We start from the raw sequence: 26,868 nt of genomic DNA, 5'->3' as shown, positions 1-26,868 counted from the left end.
CTTCACTACTTCATGAAGCCCCATATGGACTGCTGAACAACTTTACCCATCAGAAAACACTTCCTTAGGTGGAACTAATACCTGTCTTTGTTCAGTTACTACCCATTGCCCTTGGCATAAAACGAGGAGCTTAATTCCTCTTTCACAGTACTAATCCTTAAAGTAGCTGAACACAGTTTTTATATCTTTCTCTCTTTTCCAGGTTATATATCCCCTACTCCTCACCTTAAGTGACCTACAGGCTCTTTACTATAACGTCACCTGCTTGTGCACACATCTTGGTTTACCAATGTGATGCTCAGATGGAACCTAACGATCCTAGTGCGGTCTTACTGGCACGGAAGGGGATAGTACAGGACAGTGGTAAACAAAATGGACGCTGGAGAAAGACTGCCTTGGTTTGAAGCCCAGCTTTGCATCTGGGCAGTAATTTAACGTCTCTGAGCCTTAGTTGCCTCGTCTAGAAAATCAGGATAATAGCATCAACTCATAGTGCTACAAAGCGCTCAGAAAAGTGTCTTGTAGCATGACTAGTATTATTGTTGAGCTTGAGTTCTCAAATTTTACTCACAGGTTATATCTGCCAGCATCGTGAGAAACTGTGCATCTGAGCCTTAAGATGAAAAAGGCTGGCAGTGCTTATACCATTCTTTTTTTTTTCTTAAGTTTTATTTTATTTTTTTTATTGGAGTATAATTGCTTTACAATGTTGTGTTAGTTTCTGCTGTACAATGAAGTGAATCAGCTATATGTATATCTATATCCCCTCCCGCTTGGACCTCCCTCTCCCCCACCCCATCTTATCCATCTGGGTCATCACAAAGCACTGAGCTGAGCTCCGTGTGCCATACAGCAGAGTCCCACTAGCTATCTATTTTACACATGGTAGCGTATTTATGTCAAACCTAATCTCCCAATTCGTCCCACCCTCCCCTTCCCCGCCCACCCCATGTCCATTCTCTACGTCTACGTCTCTATTCCCCCTGCAAATAGGTTCATCTGTACCATTTTTCTATATTCCACAAATATGCGTCAATATATGACATGTTTTTCTCTTTCTGGCTTACTTCACTCTATATGACAGACTCTAGGTGCATCCACATCTCTACAAATGACCCAATTTCATTCCTTTTTATGGCTGAGTAATATTCCATTGTATATATGTACCACATCTTCTTTGTCCATTCATCTGTCACTGGACATTTAGGTTGTTTCCATGTTCTGGCTATTGTAAATAGTGCTGCAATGAACAATGGGGTACATGAGTCCTTTTGAATTATGGTTTTCTCAGACTATATGCACAGTAGTGGGATTGCTGGATCATATGGTAGTTCGATTTTTAGTTTTTTAAGGAACTTCCATACTGTTCTCCATAGTGGCTGTATCAATTTACATTCCCATCAACAGTACAAAAGGGTTCCCTTTTCTCCACACCCTCTCAGGCATTTGTTGTTTGTAGATTTTCTGACGATGGCCATTCTGACTGGTGGTGAGGTGATACCTCATTGTAGTTTTGATTTGCATTTCTCTAATGATTAGTGATGTTGAACATCTTTTCATGTGCCTCTTGGCCATCTGTATGTCTTCTTTGGTGAAATGTCTGTTTAGGTCTTCTGCCCACTTTTTAATTGGGTTGTTTGTTTTTTTGATATTGAGCTCCATGAGCTGTTTGTATATTTTGGAGATTAATTCTTTGCCCATTGCTTCATTTGCAAATATTTTCTCCCATACTGAGGGTTGTCTTTTTGTCGTGTTTATGGTTTCCTTTGCTGTGTAGAAGCTTTTAAGTTTAATTAGGTCCCATTTAATTACTTTTGTTTTTATTTTCCTTACTCTAGGAGGTGGGTCAAAAAAAGATCGTGCTGTAGTTTATGTCAGAGAGTGTTTCTCCTATGTTTTCCTCTAAGAGTTTTATAGTGTCTGGTCTTACATTGAGGTCTTTAATCCATTTTGAATTTATTTTTGTGTATGGAATTAGGTAGTGTTCTAATTTCATTCTCTTAAAAAGTAAACAAATAACTTTATTTATTTATTTATGGCTGTGTGGGGTCTTCGTTGCTGTGTACGGGCTTTCTCTAGTTGTGGTGAGCGGGGGCTACTCTGTTGCGGTGCATGGGCTTCTCATTGTGGTGGCTTTTCTTCTTGCAGAACACAGGCTCTAGGTGTGCAGGCTTCAGTAGTTGTGGCGTGCAGGCTCAGCAGTTGTGGCTCGCAGGCTCTAGAGTGCAGGCTCAGTAGTTGTGGCGCACGGGTTTAGCTGCTCTGCGGCATGTGGGATCTTACCGGACAAGGGATCGAACCCATGTCCCCTGCATTGGCAGGTGGATTCGTAACCACTGTGTCACCAGGGAAGTCCTAATTTCATTCTTTTACATGTAGCTGTCCAGTTTTCCCAGCACCACTTATTGAAGAGGCTGTCTTTTCTCCATTGTACATTCTTGCCTACTTTGTCATAAATTAGGTGACCATACGTGCGTGGGTTTACCTCTGGGCTTTCTATCCTGTACCATTGATCTATATTTCTGTTTTTGTGCCAGTACCATACTGTCTTGGTTACTGTAGCTTTGTAGTATACTTTGAAGTCGGGGAGCCTGATTCCTCCAGTTCTGTTTTTCTTTCTCAAGATTGCTTTGGCTATTCGGGGTCTTTTGTGTTTCCATACAAATTGTAAAAATTTTTGTTCTAATTCTGTGAAGAATGCCATTGGTAGTTTGATAGGGATTGCATTGAATCTGTAGATTGCTTTGGGTAGTAGAGTCATTTTCACAATATTGATTCTTCCAATCCAAAAACGTGGTATATTTCTCCATCTGTTTATGTCATCTTTTTTTTTTTTTTTTTTGCGGTACGCGGGCCTCTCACTGTTGTGGCCTCTCCTATTGCGGAGCACAGGCTCCGGATGCACAGGCTCAGCGGCCATGGCTCACGGGCCCAGCCACTACGCGGCATATGGGATCTTCCCGGACCGGGGCATGAACCTGTGTCCCCTGCATCGGCAGGCAGACTTTCAACCACTGTGCCACCAGGGAAGCCCTATGTCATCTTTGATTTCTTTCATCAGTGTTTTATGGTTTTCTGAGTACAAGTCTTTTGCCTCCTTAGGCTTCAATTTTATTTAGAGGATATACTCTTTTCCAGTTGGAGATTATTGTCACTAAAGGAGATAAACTAGCATTTGAAAATGGGAGAATGCATAAATCAGTCAATCAATCATGTAATCTTGTCCACTGTTCCAATGCTGAAGGCCCACAATATCTTATTTTCTTTGCTTTCTCCTCTCAGAGGATCAAAGGCCCCTTCCAATTCTAGTCTTTGACAACGTTTGTGTAAGTTCATGCCACTCCATTACTTTTGGCCTCTGTACCTACCATTCTTTCTATCTTTTGCAGGTATCCTTCAAAAAAAAAATCCATGCTCATCAAGGAACTTCTCATTCTGCTTCTTTAGTTTCTTTTGATCGTATGCCACGCTGTTGGCAACTCAAGCACCTTTCTTCCCCTTTCATGCTGAAAGCCTGGAAACTACATGTCCTAGCATCTCTCCCGAAGGGCTTTGGGTTAGACTGTGGCAAGGAGAGGAACTTGTATTTCAGAAGGCAGAAGAGAAACAGAAGCCACTGGTGCTCTGGTAACAGTGGTGGGCAGACTGTGGGCTTCAGCAAACGTTTTGACAGTGGTTTCTACAATCTTCCTGCAGATCTCCACATGGATGTCTGCAGGCAGGCCAGACCATCAGTGACGACATTCTTGCCACTTCTGATTTCCTGAAAGCCAGCACTGTTTTTTGCTGGCTTCCTCAGTCCTTTCAATGACTTTCAAATTTCCTATATTAAATTGCTTTCTGTTCACAATCAGGGGTTTTATTTCTCTGACAGGTTTGGTAGGGAAAACAGAAGGTCCTCTCTATAACTCGAGTATAAAGGATTTTGTAAGGAAAATAGAGGCTTATGCAACTGTTGAAAAGGCAAGATCAGGGAAGCTGCAACAGAAGACTGTCTTCAGCACTGGAGTAGGAGGTTCTCAAGAGCTCACTGCAAGCTGCTGCAAACCTCAGTATCTCTGAGGAGACATCGACGACCCTGGCTGCCTACAGCACCAGGCCAGGCAGGAGCTGCCTCTGGAGAATAATGGCTTCTTCTCTTCTGCTTTCCAAATTGCATGCAAGTGTGCCTCTCCTTGGCCGACTGCAATTTGGAACTACACAGACAGGAGGATTCTGGGAAATGTACTCTGGATGCTTCTCTGTGACGCAGAGGAGACTGGAGAAGGAGGCGAATGTGATACAGAGTTGCAAACAGATACTTCAGTACAAACGTAGTTCTCATATTTGTTTACACAGAACAATCAGTGATTGGATAGTTAATATTTTTTATTTTATTTGTTTTCCATCCCACTTGAACTACATTTTTTCTTGTTATGAACCATATACAACTTTTAGCAATTTATGTTCTTTTGGCATACAAAACTGACTATGCCCTCTGCTATTATGAACTGAAAGGTGATCTCTGTCATAAAAAATCCACAGATTAATAATATTTCCTTATTGTTTCTTGCATCTTCTGAGAGTAAAAACTGTTATCAAAAGTTTATTCAGTTTCCTGCTTTGTGGAGAATGATAATTTTAGTATATACACAGACAAAATTATACTCTTAGGAATGGAAACGTTCTTAGAAGTCACACAGTTGGTTTTCCCCACCAATATTTGAGTCCTTACAATTGGAATGGCAAATAACTGCACATGTGCTCCTGGCTTTCTGCTCCTGTTGCCAATGGCAGGCATTGCTAATTGATCTCAGCACTTTTCCTGCTGCACCTGAACTCAGCCTTAGAATCCTTCTCCATTTACCGTGCTGGCCAGCTAGTACCAACAGATAAGAGCTTCATGTAAGATGGAACCTATCTGCATCCCTGTCAAGTGGCCATCGTCCTATTACTCTTAATACCTCCAGTGACAGTGAATGCACCACTTCCCAGAAGTTACCTATTCCATCTCTAAATACAGTTGACCCTTGAACAACAAGGATTTGAACTGGGTGGATCCACTTATGCATAGATTTTTTTCCAACAGTAAATACTACAGTACTACACAATCCATGGTTGGTTGAATCTGTGAGTTCAGAGGAACTGTGGATACAGAGGGCTGATGATAATTATATCTGGGTTTTCGACTGTGTGGAGGGTCTGCACCCTGGACCCCTACATTGTTCAAGGGTCAACTGTAGTTCCATTTCTTAGAAAGTTCTCCCTTCTATGGGACTGAAATGCAAGTTCCTTCTACCCATTGGTCCTATTCCTGAGACCACACAGAAGTCCAAATCTGCTTTTGTAAACAATTCTTCCAGTACTTGAAGACAAGTCTCTTCTGCTTGGATCCTGTGAATTCCCCTAATCATTCCCTGTGTTCTTTCACAATTTTGGTGATTCTCTGATAGTTTTCCAAATTGTCTTATGGTGTGTGGCCTCCAAAGTTTGCTCTGAATTGTCTAGTACAGACAGCCTCTAGAAACTAGTAGCAGATCGACTCACGTATACTGTTGAGCCACACAACATTTAGCAAAGCAGAGCCAGGCATCTAACGATGAAAGACTCAGCGAGCCAACACCTGAAAGCTGTCCTTGAGACCGCCTAGTCCAAGTCCAAATCCACTTCCATAAACAGTTCTTCCAGTACTTGCAGACCAGTTCTCTAACCAGTCCATCAGAACCTACGTTCAGCCACCATTCCCTGGAGCTTCTGTAATCAATGCAGACTATAGCTGTCTCCTAAAAGGCCTAAGTGCACTCCTCTGCCCACCAGACAATTTCTTGGACGAATTCTGTTAGCACTTCCACCTTTCCACTGTGGTCCAAGTCGAGCAATAGTCTAACTGATCTCTCTGCTTTCATTGTTGCTCTATAGTCTACCCTCAACACATCAGCCAGAGTGGTCCTATTAAAACTGAAACCCTGGGCTTCCCTGGTGGCGCAGTGGTTGAGAGTCTGCCTGCCGATGCGGGGGACACGGGTTCGTGCCCCGGTCTGGGAAGATCCCACATGCCACGGAGCGGCTGGGCCCGTGAGCCATGGCCGCTGAGCCTGTGCGTCCGGAGCCTGTGCTCCGCAACAGGAGAGGCCACAACAGTGAGAGGCCCGCGTACTACAAAAAAAAAAAAAAAAAAAGAAAACAAAAAAAACACAAAAAACCCAAAAAAACCCAGCATAGTAGAAGAAATGGAAGTTGTGATTGGAGAGCAGTATATTTAGACCAGAGATGTTCAAAAGGAGATCTCCATGACAACATGATCTGGATTCGGCCATGAGTGGGGGACTGAAATGACACAGATGTGAATGAAAGTCAGTGTGACTGAGCCAGTTAATGAATTGGATGCCAAGGATGGGCCATACACATGGGCATCATAGGCGCCCAGGATGATAAGCCATGGACGGAAAGAAAGACTGAGCCAGATGCTATAGTAAATGAGAGAGAGGCCTAGGAGTCAGTAGGTGGCAGCTATAAGGAGGAGAAGAAGCTGGTACCAGCCTCATATGAACAGAGCTTTGTACTTAAGGGTAGAAGGATAATAGCTAAGCAACAACAGTGGAAACAAAGAAGACACCAACTGCACCTCCAGACCCCGAAGGGTGGGGAGTGTGAAAGAACAAGCAGCTTTTACTTCCAAATGCTGCAGGGGTTTGGGAGTCCTGAGGGGAGAACCAGGTTTCAGTTAAAGAGGTGGTGAAGAGAGAAGATTCAGTGCAGGGACTGAGAGTGTGGGGATACATCCTAACCATGAAATTGGGGTCTAAAAAGGCAGTGTAGGGTATGGGAGGCAGGGAAGTAATAGGAGGCTGCATCTGGGGAGAGAAAGCACAAAGAGGAATGGGGATGAAAGTACAAAAGAAGATGGCAATGACCAATGATGAGAACATATGACATTAGGTTTAAGCTTGCCACAAGGTTCCATCAACACTGAGCAAGTCTTTCTCAAGAAACTGCTCTGTGACAATGTTGCTGTAAGTGCTTGGGCACAGAGTAAGCAAAGGTCCCTGCCCTTTCAGGGCTCATAGTCTAGCAGGAGGAAACAGACAGTGAACAATCAGCGTAATATAATAAATAACAAAATGATCTAGGGTACTAGGATGTGATAAATGCTCTGGAAAATACAGAAAAGGTAGAGCAGCTTGAGGGGGTCTGGGAGTGTCCGTGAGGATGTGGTGGGAGAAAGTCTTACAGAGAATGGTCCGGGCAAACCTTTAGCAAAAAAAAAAAAAAAAAAAGAGGCGAGAGAATTAGGCATGCTTATTCAGAGCAGAGTCCTAAGCAGTAGGAACAACTACTAAAAAGGTCCAAAGCCAGGAGGATGCCAAGCATGTTGAAGAAATAATGAAAAGAACAAAGCAGCTAGAGCTGTGTGAACAAGGGGAGAGGAACAGGAGGTAAACAGGATGCTGGGGGTGGGGAGGTGCAGTGAAATGGGAAACCAGTGCAAGAGGAGAGACACGATGGGGTTTCAGTTTTGTTTTTTTTTTTTTTGCGGTACGCGGTCCTCTCACTGGGGTGGGCTCTCCCATTGTGGAGCACAGGCTCCGGACGCGCAGGCTCAGTGGCCATGGCTCACGGGTCCAGCCGCTCCGCGGCATGTGGGATCTTCCCGGACCGGGGCACGAACCCGCGTCCCCTGCATCGGCAGGCGGACTCTCAACCACTGTGCCACCAGGGAAGCCCTATGCTGGTTCTTTGATCTCATCAAAATCCCGCTTCCCTTGACTCCTCTGCATTATCCTTTCCTTATGGTTTCTTGATAGTTCCACTTCTTTCTTGACTAGCTTAAACACCACGATCCATCAGTTCCTATGAGTTGCCAGTCTAATCAGCATGGATTTTTGTACTGGTTAACATGGTAGAGTTCAAATAAATTTGAAACAGTGAGAAAAAACCCGAAAGACCTCAGATGTCTTACTTTAGGTAAGAAAGGAAATAATATGAATTCTCTACACTTCAGGAATTGTCAGGAAAAGAGAGTAAAGTCAAAGGTGGAGGGTCTGGTGAACCGTAATCAGGTTTTATGCTATAGCCACATGGTGGTGCCATTTTAGCTGATAAGCAGAAACCCCTCCTTTGCTCGGCACTGCGTGAACTGCACGGCTGTTTACGGACAGTGGAACTTCTGCAAGTGATTATGACTAATGTGCTGTTGCTTTATAAACTGTTATTATAACTGAAAATATTTTCATATCCTACAATGTTCATTAAGCAGCGGTTCTAGTGAGAGTGCTGAAAAACACAGCCCCCCAAACAGTAACTTTGGAACAGAAGCTAGTTCTGATTAAACATTATGAAGAAGGCCAAACATTCACTGTGACACCCTGTGTGCTGTTCATTTAGGAATGAGCACTCTAAAAACATGAGAGGTAATGAAGGAAAAAATTAAAAGAAGTATTAAGGTAAAAATAGGCGACAATGCTGTACATTCACGCATCTTCCCCCAAATATCCCCCTTACATATGTTCCTATGGGAAAATTAGTCTTGAAGTATGAGTTTTACATCATGAGATCACTTAGAAACATATCTAACACACAAATGTAAATGCCTCCTCAAAATACAATATTTCCCCTACCTCCTCCATGAGGCGATCCTCTTCTACAGCTACTCCCGGGCACACAGTAAACAGTGTGGTGATTACGAGCGTGGACTTTGGAGCCAGATGGCCTGGGTATGAATCTCCTAGTTTCCTAATTTTCTAATTATATGGCTTTGGGTTAATTACTTAACCTCTCTGTGCACCAGATTCCTCATCTGAAAATTAGGGTGATGACACTACTTACCGCCAAAGGGCTGTTGTGAGGATTGGTCAGGTTAATATACGTAAGACACTTAGAATCTCCCAAAAGCACTGAGTAAACACTATGTAAACATTAGCTACTGTTGTAGTGATCATCATCGCCATCACCACCACCACCATCTTCCCATCAACCCTTGATGATACTTACAAGCCTGTATTTATTTCACTGGGTTAAAAAAGTAAGGTGCTCCTTTGTTCATAGTATATATATGAATTACTCATAGTATATACAGTGGCTACTCATAGGCTATGCAGTGGTGTGAAGACAGTCCTTTTGCTAGTTCTTCTAGAAGACTGTCAGAATCCTTCACCACAGTTCTGTGTGTCAATATACAGTAGAGTAGGCAGCGCAAGTTTAGAGAGCCTTTTCCAGTGCAAGTGCTGGGTAAGTGGTATGATTCTGAATAGAGTCCACTCAGACACCAATATTTACAACAAGTGATACAACAGTATGTTTCTTCCCCCAGTCTTACCTTCAGCCTGTCCTTGGGCAGTGCGACGACCCTTGCTTGATGATTTCCAGAACCCGTTCCACTGACAGCTCAGCTCCAGCTTGTAGCAACCTCGAGCTAAAGAAGGTGATCACCTGGAATGTAAAGTGTTATTTTTTTAAACAAGTACATGTATGAGAGGTATTTTCAGTAGATGCCTTTCTCACACGGCGGTCAAAGGATCATCGTTCCATTTCTTTGAGTGACCTGGCTTTCAATTCACTAGCTCTCCTAAATAAGTCCTCTGTATAAAGGGTTTGATGGCTGAATCAGAGCCAACCCCTGAATGTTCAGGGTCGATGATGCATTCTGTGAATTAAGCAGGCCCCTGAATTCTGCACTTTCTTGTGCTGCCTCACCTTGCATTCATGTTTCATTCAGAGAGCAGCACCCATCAGAAGGTAGGAAGAGAAGGCTAAAGCTTAATGTCTGTTAATATTGAGGCTTAATAGTAGTTGACCAGAAAAAGTCTTGGTAAGAAAGAAATTTGAAGCTAATGGCTAAAATGATGTTTGGGGGATTATTTATCAATTTAATTTATCCACAACACTCTTACCTCTGAGCACCGGGGATAATCAACAGCAAGCTGTAATTTTTTGGTTTCATGTCACAGCACAGCCTGAACTATGTAGTAAGGTGCTAACACAGTAACATTTGGAAATAACACTGTCTCTTAACACTTGTCATTAAAAACTAAAAGATTGTCATCATTTTTTAGGAAATCACTTAAAAACCACAATGTCAATAAATCAAGAAGACCATAAGTCACTTTTTATTCAAGAGACTATACACTACAGACAAGTGTTTATAGTCAAAGATGCCTACAAAAATTTATGTTTCTTAAAAAGTTGAGTATTTCCATTTACATGTTTTCTATTTTATAGGTAAATTATTTTAAGTTAACTAAGAGTTATTTCCAAACAGTTTTCTAGATTTTCTTTCAAGATTACTCTCCTAAATATTAATTGTTCAAATGCACAATAACTTTTCTCCTAACCATTCTAGCGGAAGGTGCATGATATGACAAAAATGCCACTGAAATAGATTTATTCTGGAAAGTAGAGACCCAGCTGGAGCCAGAACCCTAACAAGCTTGTGCCTTGAAGGACTGTGGCAACGAGCGAAAACAAAGGCAGCCAATGCCTGGTTACACTGCTGTTGATTCCAAATAAATCATTTCTTTATCTCAGGCAGTTTGCTGGCATCAGCTCCTTTGCAAGTTGCTTATTTTGTCCACGACAGGTTGGTTTTCAACATGTGCCTATGGGTCTTGTTTTTTCCAAGTCAGATTTTAAGCTCTCTGGGATAAAATTTTGTTCACAAGAGTTTAGACACAGCAGGTACTATAATTGATTTTCATAAATTGTAATTAAGTCTCTTTTTATTTATTTATTTTTGGCTGCACTGGGTCTTTGTTGTTGCGCGTGGACTTCCTCTAGTTGCGGCGAGCAGGAGCTACTCTTTGTTGTGGTGCGCAGGCTTATCATCGCAGTGGCTTCTCGTTGCGGAACATGGGCTCTAGGCACGTGGGCTTCATAGTTGTGGCACATGGGATCATCTGGCTTGTGGGCTCTAGTTGTGGCTTGCGGGCTGGGCTCTAGAGCTCAGGCTCAGTAGTTGTGGCACACAGGTTTAGTTGCTCCGTGGCATGTGGGATCTTCCCGGACCAGGGATCGAACCCATGTACCCTGCATTGGCAGGTGGATTCTTAACCACTGCACCACCAGGGAAGTCCCTCTTTTTATTTTTAAATGGACATTTTATACGTGTAAAATAAGTAAATTCGTGAAAATATTTTTTTGAATTTTGGCTGTACCTGAAGTTTTTGTGTTTTACTTAAGACACCGATGATACCCTTGACAACCTATTCAGTGGAAGGAATAATCAGAGAATTTACAAAGGAAATAGATGATACTTTTTGTCTGCAAGAAAGATGCAATGTGTACAGCAACTGAAATTCAATAAAAGGGAAAAAAAAGAGAAAGATGCAAGGTAATAATTGGGGGACAAGACACTGATCAAACGTATAATTAAATGGATTTAAGACATCATGGTAGTGTACACTACAAAATGCTCAAAGTCAGAGGCCTAGTTTGGGTCCTGCCTGTGACACTTACTAACCATGTGACTTGTAAGATGCTCAACTTCTTCCAGATGTAGAATTGTGCAGTGGTTTGGAGCACTTATCAGGTGTCAGATTGCTTGCATTTAAATCCCAGCTCTCCTTATAAACTTAGGCAAGTTATTTAACATCTCCATGCCTGAGTTTCCTGATCTATAAATGAAGAAAAATAAAATGCCTGCCTCATGGGTTTGTTCTTAGAATTAATACTTGCAGAGCACAAAGAACGATGCCTGGCACATGGTAAGTGCTCACAAAATGTCAGTAACTATGATTGTCATTAGGTGTATCTCAGTATCTTTGTCTATAAAATGAAAAAGTTGCCCCATCTACTGCATAGGAAACAATCATAACACATGTAAAAGTAGTCTGTTAAGGATGAAACCCATGAATGTCAGTACCCACCAATGTATCCAATCAGTAACATTTCTTTGTAGTTATATTCCTGATTTTATGCCTGATATAGGCGAAAAATTTGTAAGAACTGAGTTTGGTGGCACAGGTCATCTCACCCAAACCAGTCAGGCCTATCGAGTGAAATCTACTGAAAGTAAATTTTAGGAAAGCCTGCAGGTTAAAACCTACATGATCACCGTTAGTTTAATACATTACTGAGGGTCAACTAACAACCACTCTTCTCTTTTTTACTTGATGAATTTATGTACAACTTTTCCCAAGAAATTTATATTAATTTTATTATTTTCAGAAAAATTAAACTTAGTACCAGATTGAGGAAGCTTTCACAGTTTGCTTAGGTTGCATAGGTTGCTTTGGTATCTTGGCAGTCATAAATAATGCTGCTGTGTACACTGGGGTGCATGTATCTTTTTGAATTAGTGTTTTTGTTTTTTTCAGACATATATGCAGGAGTGGAATTGCTGGGTCATACGGTAGTTCTATTTTTCGTTTTTTTGAGGAAACTCCATACTGCAGATATTGAACTATCCTTGCATCCCTGGGATAATCCCACTTGATCATGGTGTATGATCCTTTTAATGTATTGTTGAATTCAGTTTGTTAATATTTTATTGAGGATTTTTGCATCTATGGTCATCAGTGATATTGGCTGTAATTTTCTTTTTTTGTGATGCCTTTGGTTTTGGTATCAGGGTGATGATGCCTCACAGAATGAGTTCAGAAGTGTTCCTTCTTCTGCAATTTTTGGGAATAGTTTGTGAAAGACAGGTGTTAATTCTTCTCTAAATGTTTGGTAGAATTCACCTGTGAAGCCATCTGGTCCTGGATTTTTGTTTGTTCAGAGCTTTAAAATGACTGATTCAAGTTCATTACTTGTAATTGGTCTGTTCATATTTTCTATTTCTTCCCAGTTCAGTTTTGGGACACTGCATTTCTAGGAATTTGCCCATTTCTTCCAGGTTGTCCATTTTATTGGCATACAGTTGTTTGTAGCAATCTCTTACGATCCTTTGTATTTTTGTGGTATCAGTTGTAACTTCTCCTTTTTTGTTTCTGATTTTATTGATTTGGGCCCTCTCTCTTTTTTTCTTGGTGAGTCTGGCTAAAGGTTTATCAATTTTGTTTATCTTTTCAATGAATCAACTTTCAGTTTCACTGATCTTTTCTATTTTTTTCAGTCTCTATCTCATTTATTTCCACTCTGATCTTTATGATTTCTTTCCTTCTACTAACTTTGGGTTTTGTTTGTTCTTCATTCTCTGATTTCTTTAGGTGTAAGGTGAGGTTGTTTATTTGAGATTTTTCTTGTTTTCTGAAGTAGAATTGTATTGCTATAAACTTCCCTCTTAGAACTGCATTTGCTGTTCCATAGATTTTGGATCATTGTATTTCCATTTTCATTTGTCTCCAGGATTAAAAAAAATTTCCTCTTTGATTTCTTCAGTGACCCTTTGGTTGTTCAGTAGCATATTGTTTAGCCTCCACGTGTCTGGGTTTTTTGCAATTTTTTTCTTCTTGTAGTTGATTTCAAGTCTCACAGCACTGTGGTTGGCAAAGATGCTTGATATGGTTTCAATTTTCTTAAATTTACTGACAGTCATTTTGTGGCCTAGCGTGTGGTCTACCCTGGAGAATGTTCAACGTGCACTTGAAAAGAATGTGTATTCTGCTGCTTTCGGATGAAATATTCTCTATATATCTATTAAGTTTATTTGATCTAATGTGCCGCTTAAGGCCAGTGTTTCCCTACTGATTTTCTGTCTGGATGATATGTCCATTGATATAAGTGGGGCTGCACAAGGTGATCTGAAGGTGAACAGATGACCCCTGCAAATGCCGTGGGTTATATTATAGCAACAGAACCCTGAGCTTAGAGAACCCAAATCTCTTATAATGGTCAGTAAAAGTGTCTACCTTTTGCTTCAGAGGGAGACAAAGACATGCTCCCATCTTTACCGCATCTGATCCCAGGTATCTGCACAACTCATTTTCTACCTCCTTCAAGTTTGAGCACAAATGTACCTTCTCAGAGAGGTCTTCTCTGATTGCACTCTTTAAATTTGCAATATCCCAACCCTATTCCAAATAGCACTCATTATTCCTCTTTCTTCTTTTTTGGCATTTTGGCATAAGCAACTAGGTAGATATTGATGTCATTTACAGAGCTTAAGGAAGACTGCAGAAGAAAAAGCAGATTCATTTTGTGTTTGATTTTTTTTTTGAAGAAAATAATGAATTCTCATTTAACCTTGTTCAACATTTGTGGGACTGTTGTATAGGCAACTGAATGAGCTAGTTTGGAGCTCAATAAGAATGGTCAGGTCTGGAAATACAGAAAACCTAGTGTAAATTTTACACTGTCAAGAGATAAAAATAGTTCTTGCCTTTACCATACCACAAAACTATTGTTGTTCACTGTCTCTGTCCTATACTTATATTCAGCCATGAAATTTCTTTCACGCCCTCTCTTGTTTGGTGTGGTATTTCTATTTTGTCCTGTTTATTAATTCAGCCAGATCATATCATCTTATGAGTTAGAGTGGAGGGTTATGTACAAGTGGCTAACAGTAATTTGGCTACCTGAAAAGCACATGTCTAACTCCTTCAGCAGAAGTTAAAAGTACTCCAAGGTTAGTCACTCCTGTCTCAGACATTCAACATTGCTTAATGTCTTAATGAAAAACATCAACTCTCAACTCCCTGTCAGCTACAAATAACAGCAGATTCATAGTCTCCTCTACCAACATTTTTCAAGGTTAACTCCCTGAAAGAAGAAATAGCAAAGGTTTGCTTAAGCCAAGATTTCAGAAGCATTTAGGGGAGGGAAGGAGAAGGTAAAGTGCTGAAAGAGGCAAAAGTAGAGATGTTATTTATATCTTTCTCACGGTATTCTTTTCAAAATATGTAAAAAAGGGTTTAAAATGATTTTGAATGAATCTCCAGTGTGTCCAACACTATTTTAGATGATAGTATTCAACAAAAAGTTGTTGGAAAATCTGCTCATTTGGAATCTTATTTAGGTTTATCCAAGTGAATGCTGAAAATATGGAGTTTATAATGAGAAGATCTGGATTCAAGGCTGAGTGATTTACTAGCTAAGTGACCTTGAGCCAACCATTTCACCTCTGAAGACTTGCTCTGCCTCCTTCACAAGGATAATTTAAGGGTCAAATGACATAGGGCATATGCAAATTGCCCTCAATGATAAAGCCCTACGCAAACATGTGATGACTATTTAAGAGGATTTTTTTTTTTTTTTTTTTTTTTTTTGGTCTTGCTGCATGGCTTATGGGATCTTAGTTCCCTGACCAGGGATCGAACCCAGGCCCCGGCAGTGAAAGTGCCAAGTCCTAGCCACTGGATGGTCAGGGAATTCCCTAAGAGGAATGATTCTTAGGTGGGGATCTGTGTTAAAATCACCTGGGAAGGCTTCTCTCAGCCTGCTGGTTTCCTTATCTGTAAAGTGGGATAACAATAACTAATTTCCTGGTTTAAGAAGAATAAATGAGTAATATTATGTAAAGGTACTTAGTCTCATTCCCAGCACTTAGTAGGGACTCAAACATGTTTAGGCATATATTTATCTAGTTTTAAGAACTACACAACAGCACACAGTCAAATGTTTACCCAGAGACTGCATTTTTCACGAATACAGTTGGAGTGTCAGTAAGTGGCCAATTACTGACAAGGACAGGAAAGTGAGCACTGGATATAAATCCAGTTTAACACCCTGCTTTTATTTCCATGTGGTGATATACTGTGAGAAAAACAAGTGAGGTCCTTTCTATTTCCTCATCTTTACTCTAATTTTCACCTCTTCCAAAGGAGACTAAGTTTCAAATGGATGTAGTTTAAATCCTTTGCATGGTTCTTGTGTGTCCTTTCAAAAAATAATATGGTCCTTCAGGGTTATTTTTAAGGATGTCAACAGCCTGGTTACTAAGAAAAGAACGTCACTCTCACCACTGGTGGAGTAAAGACTGATTTGACATTATTAGAAGTGAACTTGAAGGAGAAAGTAAATTTCCGGGTTTGTTTTCAGATGTTTTCAGGCAGTGAATAGGCAAACCAATGAGAAACTGTAGGAACGCTTAGTGAATGGGGATAGTAGTCAGGCATGATGACTACAAACAAGGGTTTTATTATCAAACTGCCTCGGTTTGAGTTCTGGCTCTATCACTTTCTGAATATGTGATCACAAGCAAGTTAAATCTTTCTAAATTGGTTTCTTTAACTGTAATTGAAAATAAAAATGAAATATACCTCAGTTTGTTTTTTAATGAAGATTAAGAGAGATCATTCACATAAATGCTTAGCAAGTATGCAATAAAAGCTAGCAACGCTAATGATGAGATGAATAGAAAAGGAGCAAATGGTTTTTGATGTGGTTTAAACATTTAAAACTAAATAATCCAAACAATGTATTACAACATGATCATTTATCATCTATTACAGTTATGACCACAGGAAAAAAGAAACTTTGGTTAGTCTTTTATCAGAAACAAAAAGAAAAAAAATGCACTATTATGAAAAGAGGTATTGGTACTTAAAGAGAAAACATTTCCAATACACTGCAGATATAGATTATCTGACCTATGTTGTGCACAGTTCAGGTGACTATCCAGAGAAAGAAAGGTAGAATGAGTGAGTGAGAGAGAAGGGGGAGGAGGACGAATGGAGGAAGGGAGGAAGGAAGGAAGGAAAGGGTAAAAGGAGAAAAGAGACAGGAAGGAATGAAGAAAGAAACTGAAATCAGAGAGGTCCAGAGAAAGGCAAAAGAGACAAGGGGTAGGGGTTTGCCATAAGGGCAGACTGAAACGATCAGGATGATGCAGGTTAGAAATATGAAAGCTAAAAAAGGACGTATTGGATAGTTCTATAATTCAAAGATCTGGATAAACCTTGGAAAAACCAGGATATCCTCCACCCTGGAATGTGAAAGAGATACATTTATAAGTATTATAAGAAGATATTATTTTAGCACTTCAGTGCTCTTTCCTGAGTGGTATTCTTAGACCCAATGAGACATCGAGAGGCTCAAGAATATAACAGCGGTTCTGTTTACTTTGTATACACTTGAAATTTTTCATAATAAAAAGTTTTAAAAATTAAAAAAAAAGGGCTTCCCCGGTGGTGCAGTGGATGAGAGTCTGCCTGCCGATGCAGGCGACATGGGTTCGTGCCCCGGTCCGGAAGATCCCACATGCTGCGGAGCGGCTGGGCCCGTGAGCCGTGGCCGCTGAGCCTGCGCGTCCGAAGCCTGTGCTCCGCAACGGGAGAGGCCACAACACTGAGAGGCCCACGTACTGCAAAAAATAAATAAATAAATAAAAAATAATAAAAAAGAGTGTAATAGGCCACACTGGGCATAAAATTAATTTAAAAGGACAGAAGGCCAGGAAAAAGAGCATGCCAACAGCACAGCCCCAGGCTTTTGTTTTCCCTGGGAATACTCACAGCAGTCTCGGGGCTGGTCTTTGGACCCTCAAATGATAGCTCCAATGTGAGAGAATGAGACTACCATGGACAGATCCTAGCTTAGAAGCCATGTCCCAAACAGAAACCAATACCCCTTGTGATAGTCTCAGCTTCTAGGTCCCTGAAAAGGACATGCCTGGTTATGAATTTTTTCACTCAGGGAAGCCCAAAGCTATAGTCCTTTCAGTCCAGACTCAACTTACCATTCAAATGTCATTCTATCATATTCTCATTTTATTACAGCAGTGTTACCTAGTAACATGGCTGACATTCCACCTTCATCAGATTTCCAAGGAACAGAGCTAAAAGCAGCTTAACCCAAGGCCAATTTCCCATGTAAAAGAGAAAAGGGTTTTGTTGAACCTTTCCTCACATGCACAGTGAATCTTAATCTCAGTATTCTACTCCCCAAAATGGTACAAGCAAGAAACTAGAAATGAATTTGGACAAATCCATGAACAGGTTGGCTAGAAATGGCTTTTTATTTTTAAATTTTTTTGGCCGCACTGCATGGCTTGCAGGGTCTTAGTTGACTACCTCGTTGTCAAAAAGCATCTAGCCAACAGAAAAAGGTAGAAATAAGCTCTGATGGATGTCCCTTGGGCATTCATTTGTTTCATAATCTTGTTACCACTACTTATCAATTTTAAAAGGAGGCGCTTTTCCCATTAAACAAGAAGGACATGGGGCCAGAGAAGAAATATTTGAGAAGCAGCTTGAGGATGCTCTCACACATCCTAAATATCAACAAATCTACATGGGAGTACTGGTTCATAATGGTGAGAATTTAATTAAAGAATATAAATGTCAAGTCTAACTCTAAGATATAAACATGCTCGTTTGAAATGATGTTTCTGCTTTATCCTAACTGCAAAGATGACAATAGTACCCAGCTGCCCCAGTTCTGTTAATGAAATTTAAATAATACTGATAGTAGTTTAGGAAAATGACAAGAGTGTGTGTGGCAAAGTAATTTGCTATAGCTGCAACCATTAGGTATATAGTTGAGGCGACTTAAGGAAAGCTCATGAAAACGCTAATTAAACTGACAGCAAAGAGGGTTTTTTGTTTGGTTTTGTTTTTAACATATTTATTGGAGTATAATGGCTTTACATGGTTGTGTTAGTTTCTGCTATATAACAAAGTGAATCAGCTATACGTATACATATATTCCCATAGCCCCTCCATCTTGTGTCTCCCTCCCACCCTCCCTATCCCACCCCTCTAGGTGGTCACAAAGCACCTAGCTGATCTCCCTGTGCCATGTGGCTGCTTCCCACTAGCTATCTGTTTTACATTTGGTAGTGTACATATGTCCATGCCACTCTCTCTCTCACTTCATCCCAGCTTACCCTTCCCCCTCCAATGTCCTCAAGTCCATTCTCTACAACTGCGTCTTTATTCCTGTCCTGCCCCTAGGTTCTTCAGAACCATTTTTTTTTTAAAGATTCCATATATATGTGTTGGCATATGGTATTTTCTCTTTCTGACTTACTTTTACTCTGTATGACAGACTCTAGGTCCATCCACCTCACTACAAATAACTCAATTTCGTTTCTTTTTAAGGCTGAGTAATATTCCATTGTACATATGTGCCACATCTTCTTTATCCATTCATCTGTTGATGGACACTTAGGTTGCTTCCATTTCCTTGCTATTGTAAATAGAGCTGCAATGAACATTGTGGTACATGACTGTTTTGGAATTACGGTTTTCTCAGGGTATATGCCCAGTAGTGGGATTGCTGGGTCATATGGTAGTTCTATTTTTAGTTTATTAAGGAACCTCCATGCTGTTCTCCATAGCGGCTGTATCAATTTACATTCCCACCAACAGTGCAGGAGGGTTCCCTTTTCTCCACACCCTCTCCAGCATTTACTGTTTATAGATTTTTTGATGATGGCCGTTCTGACTGGTGTGAGGTGATACCTCATTGTAGTTTTGATTTGCATTTCTCTAATGATTAGTGATGTTGAGCATCCTTTCACGCTGACAGCAAAGAGGTTTAATTTTTATTTCTGTTTACCTGCAATCATTACACAGCAGTGATATGGAGCAAATCAATGAACAGATCTGCAACAGTATACATACTTGTAGTTAAACTCATGTAACTGTGTGGGTTCCAGAGTATTCAGCAGTTTACAGAACTATGCGTTAAGAGTCTGGAATGGGAGCCTGGTTATAGTTCAAAGCTGATTTCAATTAAGTACTGAACAAGTACACAGGACTCTATTGGGATGAGCAAAAATTAACCTACTTGGGTAAACTGGCTTAATGAGAATGGATAGAGATGTTCTGAAGTATCTTAAACTTAATCAGAGTCCATGTGTCCATTTATGTATTGCTGTTATCCTGAAAGAAGACTGGGAATTTTCACTTCAGAGGTCACTCTCACCCTCTCTTCCCCACCCCCAATTTTACCCAGCCTCTCTCTACCTCAGCTTTTAAAACCCTCACAGATGGGCTTACGGACCCCAGGCAGGAGCCTGGAGGACTCTTAATATGATGACACTGATCAGGCCAAAAATAAGACTTAGTGATATTGACAGGAGGGGGCTCAAAAGGAAATGGCCATCTAATAGGAGTTTCATAGAGAGGAAATAGCAGGAGACACAGAGAGAGAGAGAGACAACCGGGAAGAAACAATTAAAATGAACATTTGAAAGTTCCGAGCTTGAGCCTCTAGACTCAAAGGACCCTCCAAGCGCCAAGTACAATTGACCAAGGCACAGCAAACCATGAAATTTCAGGACACAATAATAGGGAGATCCCAAATGCTTCCCAAGACAGCAGGTCATATGTAAAAAGAGAAGAAAAACATTTTCAGACATGAGAAACTAAAAATAAAAAACCTACCTCACATACACCCTTTCCCCAGAAAGCTACTGTAGTATATGCTCCGCCAACATGAAGCAGTAAACCAAGAAAGAAGAATTCACAGGAGCCAAGATCAACCAATGGAAACAGGTGAAGGAAATTCCCAGGAAGATGCTGCAGCTGGGCAGGAGAACCAGAGCACAACCTGGTTGGAGCTGGAAGCAGCTCTCCAAGAGGAGAATGGAACTGAGAATTTGATGTTCGACTATTTTGAGAGGAGTTTTAGAGTTACATCAGAAAGTCTGTATTTGTGTTAGTGACTGGATATTTGCAAAACATAACCAAGAAAGGCCTAGAATCCAGAACATACAAAGAATCTACACACAGATAAATAACTCAGTAGAAAAAACTGGCAAAAGACTTGAATTAGCTTCAGAAAAGAGGAAATCCAAATTAAAACTATAATGAGATGTTACTACAAAACTGACCAAACTAAGTGTTCATGAGGATGTGAAGCAACAGGAATCTTATACACCACCAGTTGAAGGGTAAAATGACAGCACTCCAAGGGAAACGGTTTGGTACGATACATGTTATGCAGCAAATCCACTATGAGGTGTACACCCTGGAGGAAGGCATGTACATGTGCTTACTTATGCTGGAAATTATATATTCATACTTGTGCAATAATTAAATTATTAAAATCTTCCTAAATGTAAGTAACACAAGGACAGGGATAGTGGCTCTTCTGTTTCCTCTTGTGCATTATGAATCTGATTAGCTATGCAAGAAATTTTTGTGGAATCAAACTGAACTGGGAAACACTAATACAACAATAGAAAGTTTAGCAGAAAAACCTTTTTAAAAAGGACAGGAGGTGAAAGTTCATAGACCTGTGAAAAATGTTCAATCACACTAATAATGAAAGAAATAAAAATTAAAAACAATAATGAAATACCATTTTTGATATAAAAGGACAAATATTAAAATAATTATAATAAAGCTGTAAAAGTATAGTGAGATACATCCTCTCATACATCACTTGTAGAAGTATAAGATGACACACAGATGCATTAATTGTACAATATTTCTGGAAAGCAATTTGACATGGGTTGCGTCTTGAAAATACTGATTCCTCTGACAGCAAAAACTAGTACAATTCCAGTTTTAAGACTACTTCAAAAATAGAACTAAAAAAGGTGAGATACGATGTATTTACAAACTGATAATTATAAATTAATACAAAATATGAGAAATAACTAAATGAGCAATAATGAGATAAGAGTTAATATATTTTAGGACCTCCATAATACAGGTTATGCAAATACTAAAATGTGAGATTTTCAAAGAATTGATGATATCACAGAAAAATGTTAATAATGTTAAGTAAAATGGCAGAATACAGAACTATATAAAAGTATGATCTCAATTCTACTAAATATATAATGCGTGCGTGTATATATATGTCTGTATATAATGCATACACATACGGAAGGTGACAACTGTTATAGCAGAATAGACAGCAAATAGAGTTAACGTTCAAGAGACTAATTATTGCAGTTTTTTTTAATCAAGGTTGTTAAACTCCCTCTACTTTAATATTTAAAAAAGAATCATAATAAATATCTCCATTTACACTTACCAGATCAATATTTTGCATGATATCCTGAAAATGAAGGATGTGTTTGAAATTGTTCAAAGAGATCTCGTTTGTAAAGAAGTGCATACACCAAATTTGGATTGTGATGAAGAGAATTTGTCAGGCAGGAGTTGATGATCTCTAACATCATTCGAATCACTTCTTCGATGACATTTAGGTCTTGTGCCTGATAAAGAAAGAAAAATCCCCATATAGAGTCTGTGTTATTTTCCTCGACACAGAATTAATTAGAATGAGGGAAACTGCTTTGCAATTCAAACAGCATTGGAAAGACCGTGCAAAAGAGCTCTTCAAGATTACTTCTGTCAAGAATTTTTACAATTAAGTTTATCAGTTACTAAAGGATTTTAAATCTTTTGAACTTAGTATGGTGATAATTATAAATTTCACATAATAAATTATAGACTTGCCAATCTAGAAGGAAATTTGGAGCTTATTCAGTCCTTTGATTAATAGATCCAAATTTGTACTCTTATCACTGTATCACCCTAAATCATTAGACTTGCACAGTACAAAGTGGTGGTAGGGTCTTACCAATTCCAAGAAAAGTGTCTAATTCCGAATATGACCTCATTTTTCTGCACTGTCATTTCAACGTCCATATTTACAGATAAAGAGCCTACTGTTTTGTTTCTGCTTCCTCAGAGTCAATAGCCTTTGGGAATCTGAATGTGAAATAGTTATAAGAGCAAAACTCAAAGTAAGCAATCAATATCTCTCTTGAAAGAAAGAACAATGGAAAGCAAAAACACAGGTGAATACAACACTTTCCTTCTCCTCTTGAGTTTTCTAAATTATGTTTGACAGCTGAAGCAGAAATTATAACACTGTCTGATGTGGTTCTCAATGGATGTAAAGGAACACCTAAGACAGTTACATTATAAACCAGGGAGAGCAAAGGGATTTAAAGAGGGGAAGGTTTCTACATCTCACTTGAACTGGTAAAATGTCAACAAGACTAGACTGTGGTAAGTTATGTATGTAAATACCTAGAGTGAATTTATACAAGGAGATAGTATACACAAAAATACTACTGATACAGGAAGGCAGTCAAATAAGACAGATGAGAAACAAGGACAAACAGGAAGCAGAAAGTAAAATAGGCAGACTTAAGTTCTAACATATCAATTATTACATTAATTGTATACAGTATAAATACAATAATTAAAACCCAAAGAATGGCAGAGTGGATAAAAAACACATGACCCAACTATACGCAATCTATAAGAATCTTCAAATATAAAACTCACTTTATTAAATAAAGTTAGATAGAAAGTAAAAGAATGGAAAAAGATATAACATGCAAATATTAACCTAAAGAAAGTAGGGATGGCTATATTAATATCTGGTAAGGTACACTTCACTTCAAAGACTGTATGGCCTACAAAATAAAAAATACTAGCTGGTTGCCTTACAGAAAAGTTTACCACCCCTGGTCTAGCAGACAAAAAGGTATACTTGTTTCCATACAATTTACCTCCACCTATATTGTTTTAACCATAATGTCCAGCATTCAATCAAAATTTATGAGATAAACAAAAAGCAAGTAAAAAAAATCCATGTCCAAGAGACAAAGTAATCAGCAGACTCAGAGATACACAGATATTGAAAATATCAAATAGGGAATTTAAAAAGAATTATGAATATACAAAATCTACTACGAGTCTATAATATGCTTGCATTGATGCGGAATTTTAGCAGAGTTGAAAACTATAAGAGGGAACTTCTCTGGTGGTGCAGTGTTAAGAATCTGCCTGCCAATGCAGGAGACACGGGTTCGAGCCCTGGTCTGGGAAGATCTCACATGCCACAGAGCAACTAAGCTTGTGTGCCACAACTACTGAAGCCTGTGTGCTCTAGGGCTCATGTGCTACAACTACTGAGCCCACTTGCTGCAACTACTGAAGCCCGTGCACCTACAGCCCATACTCCACACGAGAAGCCACCACAATGAGAAGCCTGCGCACCGCAACGAAGAGTAGCCCCCACTCGCAACAGCTAGAGAAAGCTCACATGCGGCAACGAAGACCCCATGTGGCCAAAAATAAAATTTAAAAATTACCTAAAAAAAACCAACTATAAGAAAGTAAACACATGGAAATGTTAGAATTAAAAAAAAAAAGTAATAGCAGTAAAGAATATCTAGATAGGTTCAACAGTAGACTTGAAAAGAATCTTTTAGAGATAATGGCTGAGCATTTTAAAAAAAAATAACAAAAGAAGCAAACAACAGATCCAAGAAGCTCAGAATAACTCCAAAGTGTTCCCTAAACACCCCCCCCCACCCATACAACAAAAACCCACACAACTAGATGCATCATATTCAAACTACTGAAGACCAAAGAGAAAGAGAAAATCTTGAAGGCAGCCCAAGGAAAAAAACAGATTAAATACAGAGGCACAAAGCTAAGGAAATTACAGTAGAGACTCCTCATGAGAAATTATGCAAGCCAATCTAAATGAAGCAGCATCAATAAAGTGTTGAAATAAGAGTCAAGCAAGAATTCTATCACTAGCAAAAATATCTTTCAAAATAGGAAGGTAAGATAAATACTTTCTCAGACTAAAAAAAGTTGAGATAATGTATGACTTGTACACCCACACTATAAGAAATGTTAAAGGAATTTCTTCAGACAGGAGGAATATGAAACTAGACAGAACTGTAGATCTACACAAGGAAATAAAGACATTTTTATTTTAAATCATTCTAAAAGAAAACGGATTCCAGAAAACAAAACAGTAACAATGTATTATAGGTTTATACGTGTAAACATGTAAAATTTATCAAAATGTCCTTCTACTAATGGGCATCCAATTAATTTTGTTTCCTTGTTTCCATAAACAAGAATGCAATAAGCATCCTGGTAGCTCTGTTCTTATATATGGGCACTTTTGTTTCTCTGGGAGAGATTCCAGGAGACGGATGGCTGAAAGGTTGTGTTTGTAATGTTAATAGATGTTGCCAGACATTGCTTAAGGAGCTATAACAACCCATTTACAATGACAATGTAGGAAAGCTCCTGCTCTCATTTTCTCATGAACAAGTGTATTGTTCTTTTTAATATTCACTGCCTGAAAGACTCATCAGTTTTTAATAACATTATATCACAATTTCCCGTAGTGATTAAGTATTTATCAATTCCTCTGAGTGATTCTTGTATTCAAAGTGACTGTAGGTTCATGATTGGCCTCTTTTTAAAAACGTTATCATTATGTATTGCTTCTCTTTATTCATAAGTGTATGTTTTACTGATATTAATATTGCTGGGACTTCTCTGGTGGCGCAGTGGGTGAGAATCTGCCCGCCATATACAGGGGGACACGGGTTCGATCCCTGGTCCGGGAAGATCCCACATGCCATGGACCTACTAAGCCTGTGCACCGCAACTGCTGAGCCTGCACTCTAGAGCCCTCGAGCCACAACTACTGAAGCCTGTGGGCCCTAGAGCCTATGTGCTGCAACTACTGAGCCCACGTGCACAACTACTGAAGCCCCGTGTGCTCTAGGGCCCGCGTGTCACAAACTACTGAGCCCACGTGCTGCAACTACTGAAGCCCGTGGTTCTGCAACGAGAGAAGCCACCGCAATGAGAAGCCCCTGTACCGCAACAAAGAGTAGCCCCTGCTCGCTGCAACTGGAGAAAGCCTGCGTGCAGCAATGAAGACCCAATGCAACCCCCCCCAAAAGAAATATATATATATATTGCTATACCATCTTTATTTTGTTTAGCATTTGCTAGGTATATCTTTAATTTTCAAACTTTCTGTGTTACTGAAAACAAATATGGTTAAAAGCAACTATGCTGCTAGGGTTTATAATTTTTAAATCTAATCTAATAGTCTGACTTTTGAGTTTAATTCACTTACATTGTTATTACTGATATCTTTGGAATTTATTCCTACCATCTTGTTTTGTGACTTTATATCAGTAATCTATTGCTGTATAACTAACTACAGGCATACCTCATTTTACTGCACTTCACAGATAACTGTGTTTTTTTACAAATTGAAGGTTTGTGGCAACCCTGCATTGTCAGATGATGGTTAGCAGCTTTTAGCAATAAAGTAACTTTTAATTAAGATATGCTCATTTGTTTTTTTAGACAGTGTGTTATTGCATACGTAATAGACTTAGTGTAAACATAACTTCTATATGCACTGGGAAACCAAAAGATTTGTGACACACTGTATTGTGATATTTGCTTTATTGTGGTGGTTTAGAACTGAACCTGAAATTATCTCCAAGGTATGCCTGCTCTTCGAAGCTTAGCAGCTTAGAATAGCAATAATCATTTGTTTTGCTAACAATTTGGGCTGGCCTTGGTGGGAACAGTTTGTCTCTGCTCCATACGCTTCACATGGGGCTGCTTGAGTGGCGGTTGGAGAATTTACTTTTATGACAGCTCTCTATCGTAATATGGCTGGCAAGTTGGTGCTGGCTGTGAGCTGGGGGCACAGCTGTGGGTGGGGACCAGAGCCTTTGATTCTTTGCATGGTCTCTTCTGGGCTGCATAAGCTTCCTCACAGGTTGAAGGTTCCAGGAGATTCAATGTTGGAAATCACTTACTGTCACTGCCATTTAGTGTTTCTATCAAAATGGTGCCACACACAATTTACTGAGGAGTGGCAAAGTTCTAGAAGAGCACGTGAAGCAGAAGATGTTGTGGCCGTCATCTCTGGAATGTATATAACCTGCCATATTTTTTTGCCATCCTTTATAAGTGTACCTCTTCCAAACCTGTCTTCCCTTTCCAGCTTCTGTTGAATTAATAAAGCTTTTTGTTATCCTGGCCCCTCCTTTTCCTCTCTGATGGTTTACAGGCTAAAGATAGCATTTCTATTCTTATAGGGGTAGCCCTTAAAATTTTAACATACACATCCAACTTTAAAAATACTGCTGTCTACCTCCTGAACAAGATCTAAGGAGGTTAACATACTTTCGCTGCTCCTTGAACTGCAAGCCCCTGACCCCATTCTTCCTTGTTTTGTTACAGTGGCTTAGATTTTTAATTTCATCTTTTAAAAAACCCCATAAATTGGTTTTTAAAAAGTCAATGGTTA

At 39.6% G+C, this 26,868-nt stretch overlaps 1 protein-coding gene across 1 annotated transcript in view; it reads right to left on the bottom strand.

Moving 5' to 3' along the window:
* Nucleotides 1-26,868, bottom strand: part of DYM (dymeclin) — a 382,373-nt gene that overhangs the window by 57,677 nt on the left and 297,828 nt on the right. Inside the window, 4 exon segments of the mRNA XM_032653952.1 lie at nt 9,296-9,324; nt 9,327-9,408; nt 21,790-21,819; nt 21,821-21,973. Coding sequence (XP_032509843.1) covers nt 9,296-9,324; nt 9,327-9,408; nt 21,790-21,819; nt 21,821-21,973 — 294 coding nt within the window.

Source organism: Phocoena sinus, chromosome 14 (genome assembly GCF_008692025.1).
Source record: "Phocoena sinus isolate mPhoSin1 chromosome 14, mPhoSin1.pri, whole genome shotgun sequence".
Lineage (NCBI taxonomy): Eukaryota > Metazoa > Chordata > Mammalia > Artiodactyla > Phocoenidae > Phocoena > Phocoena sinus.
This window is presented reverse-complemented; position numbering and strand designations above follow the sequence as displayed.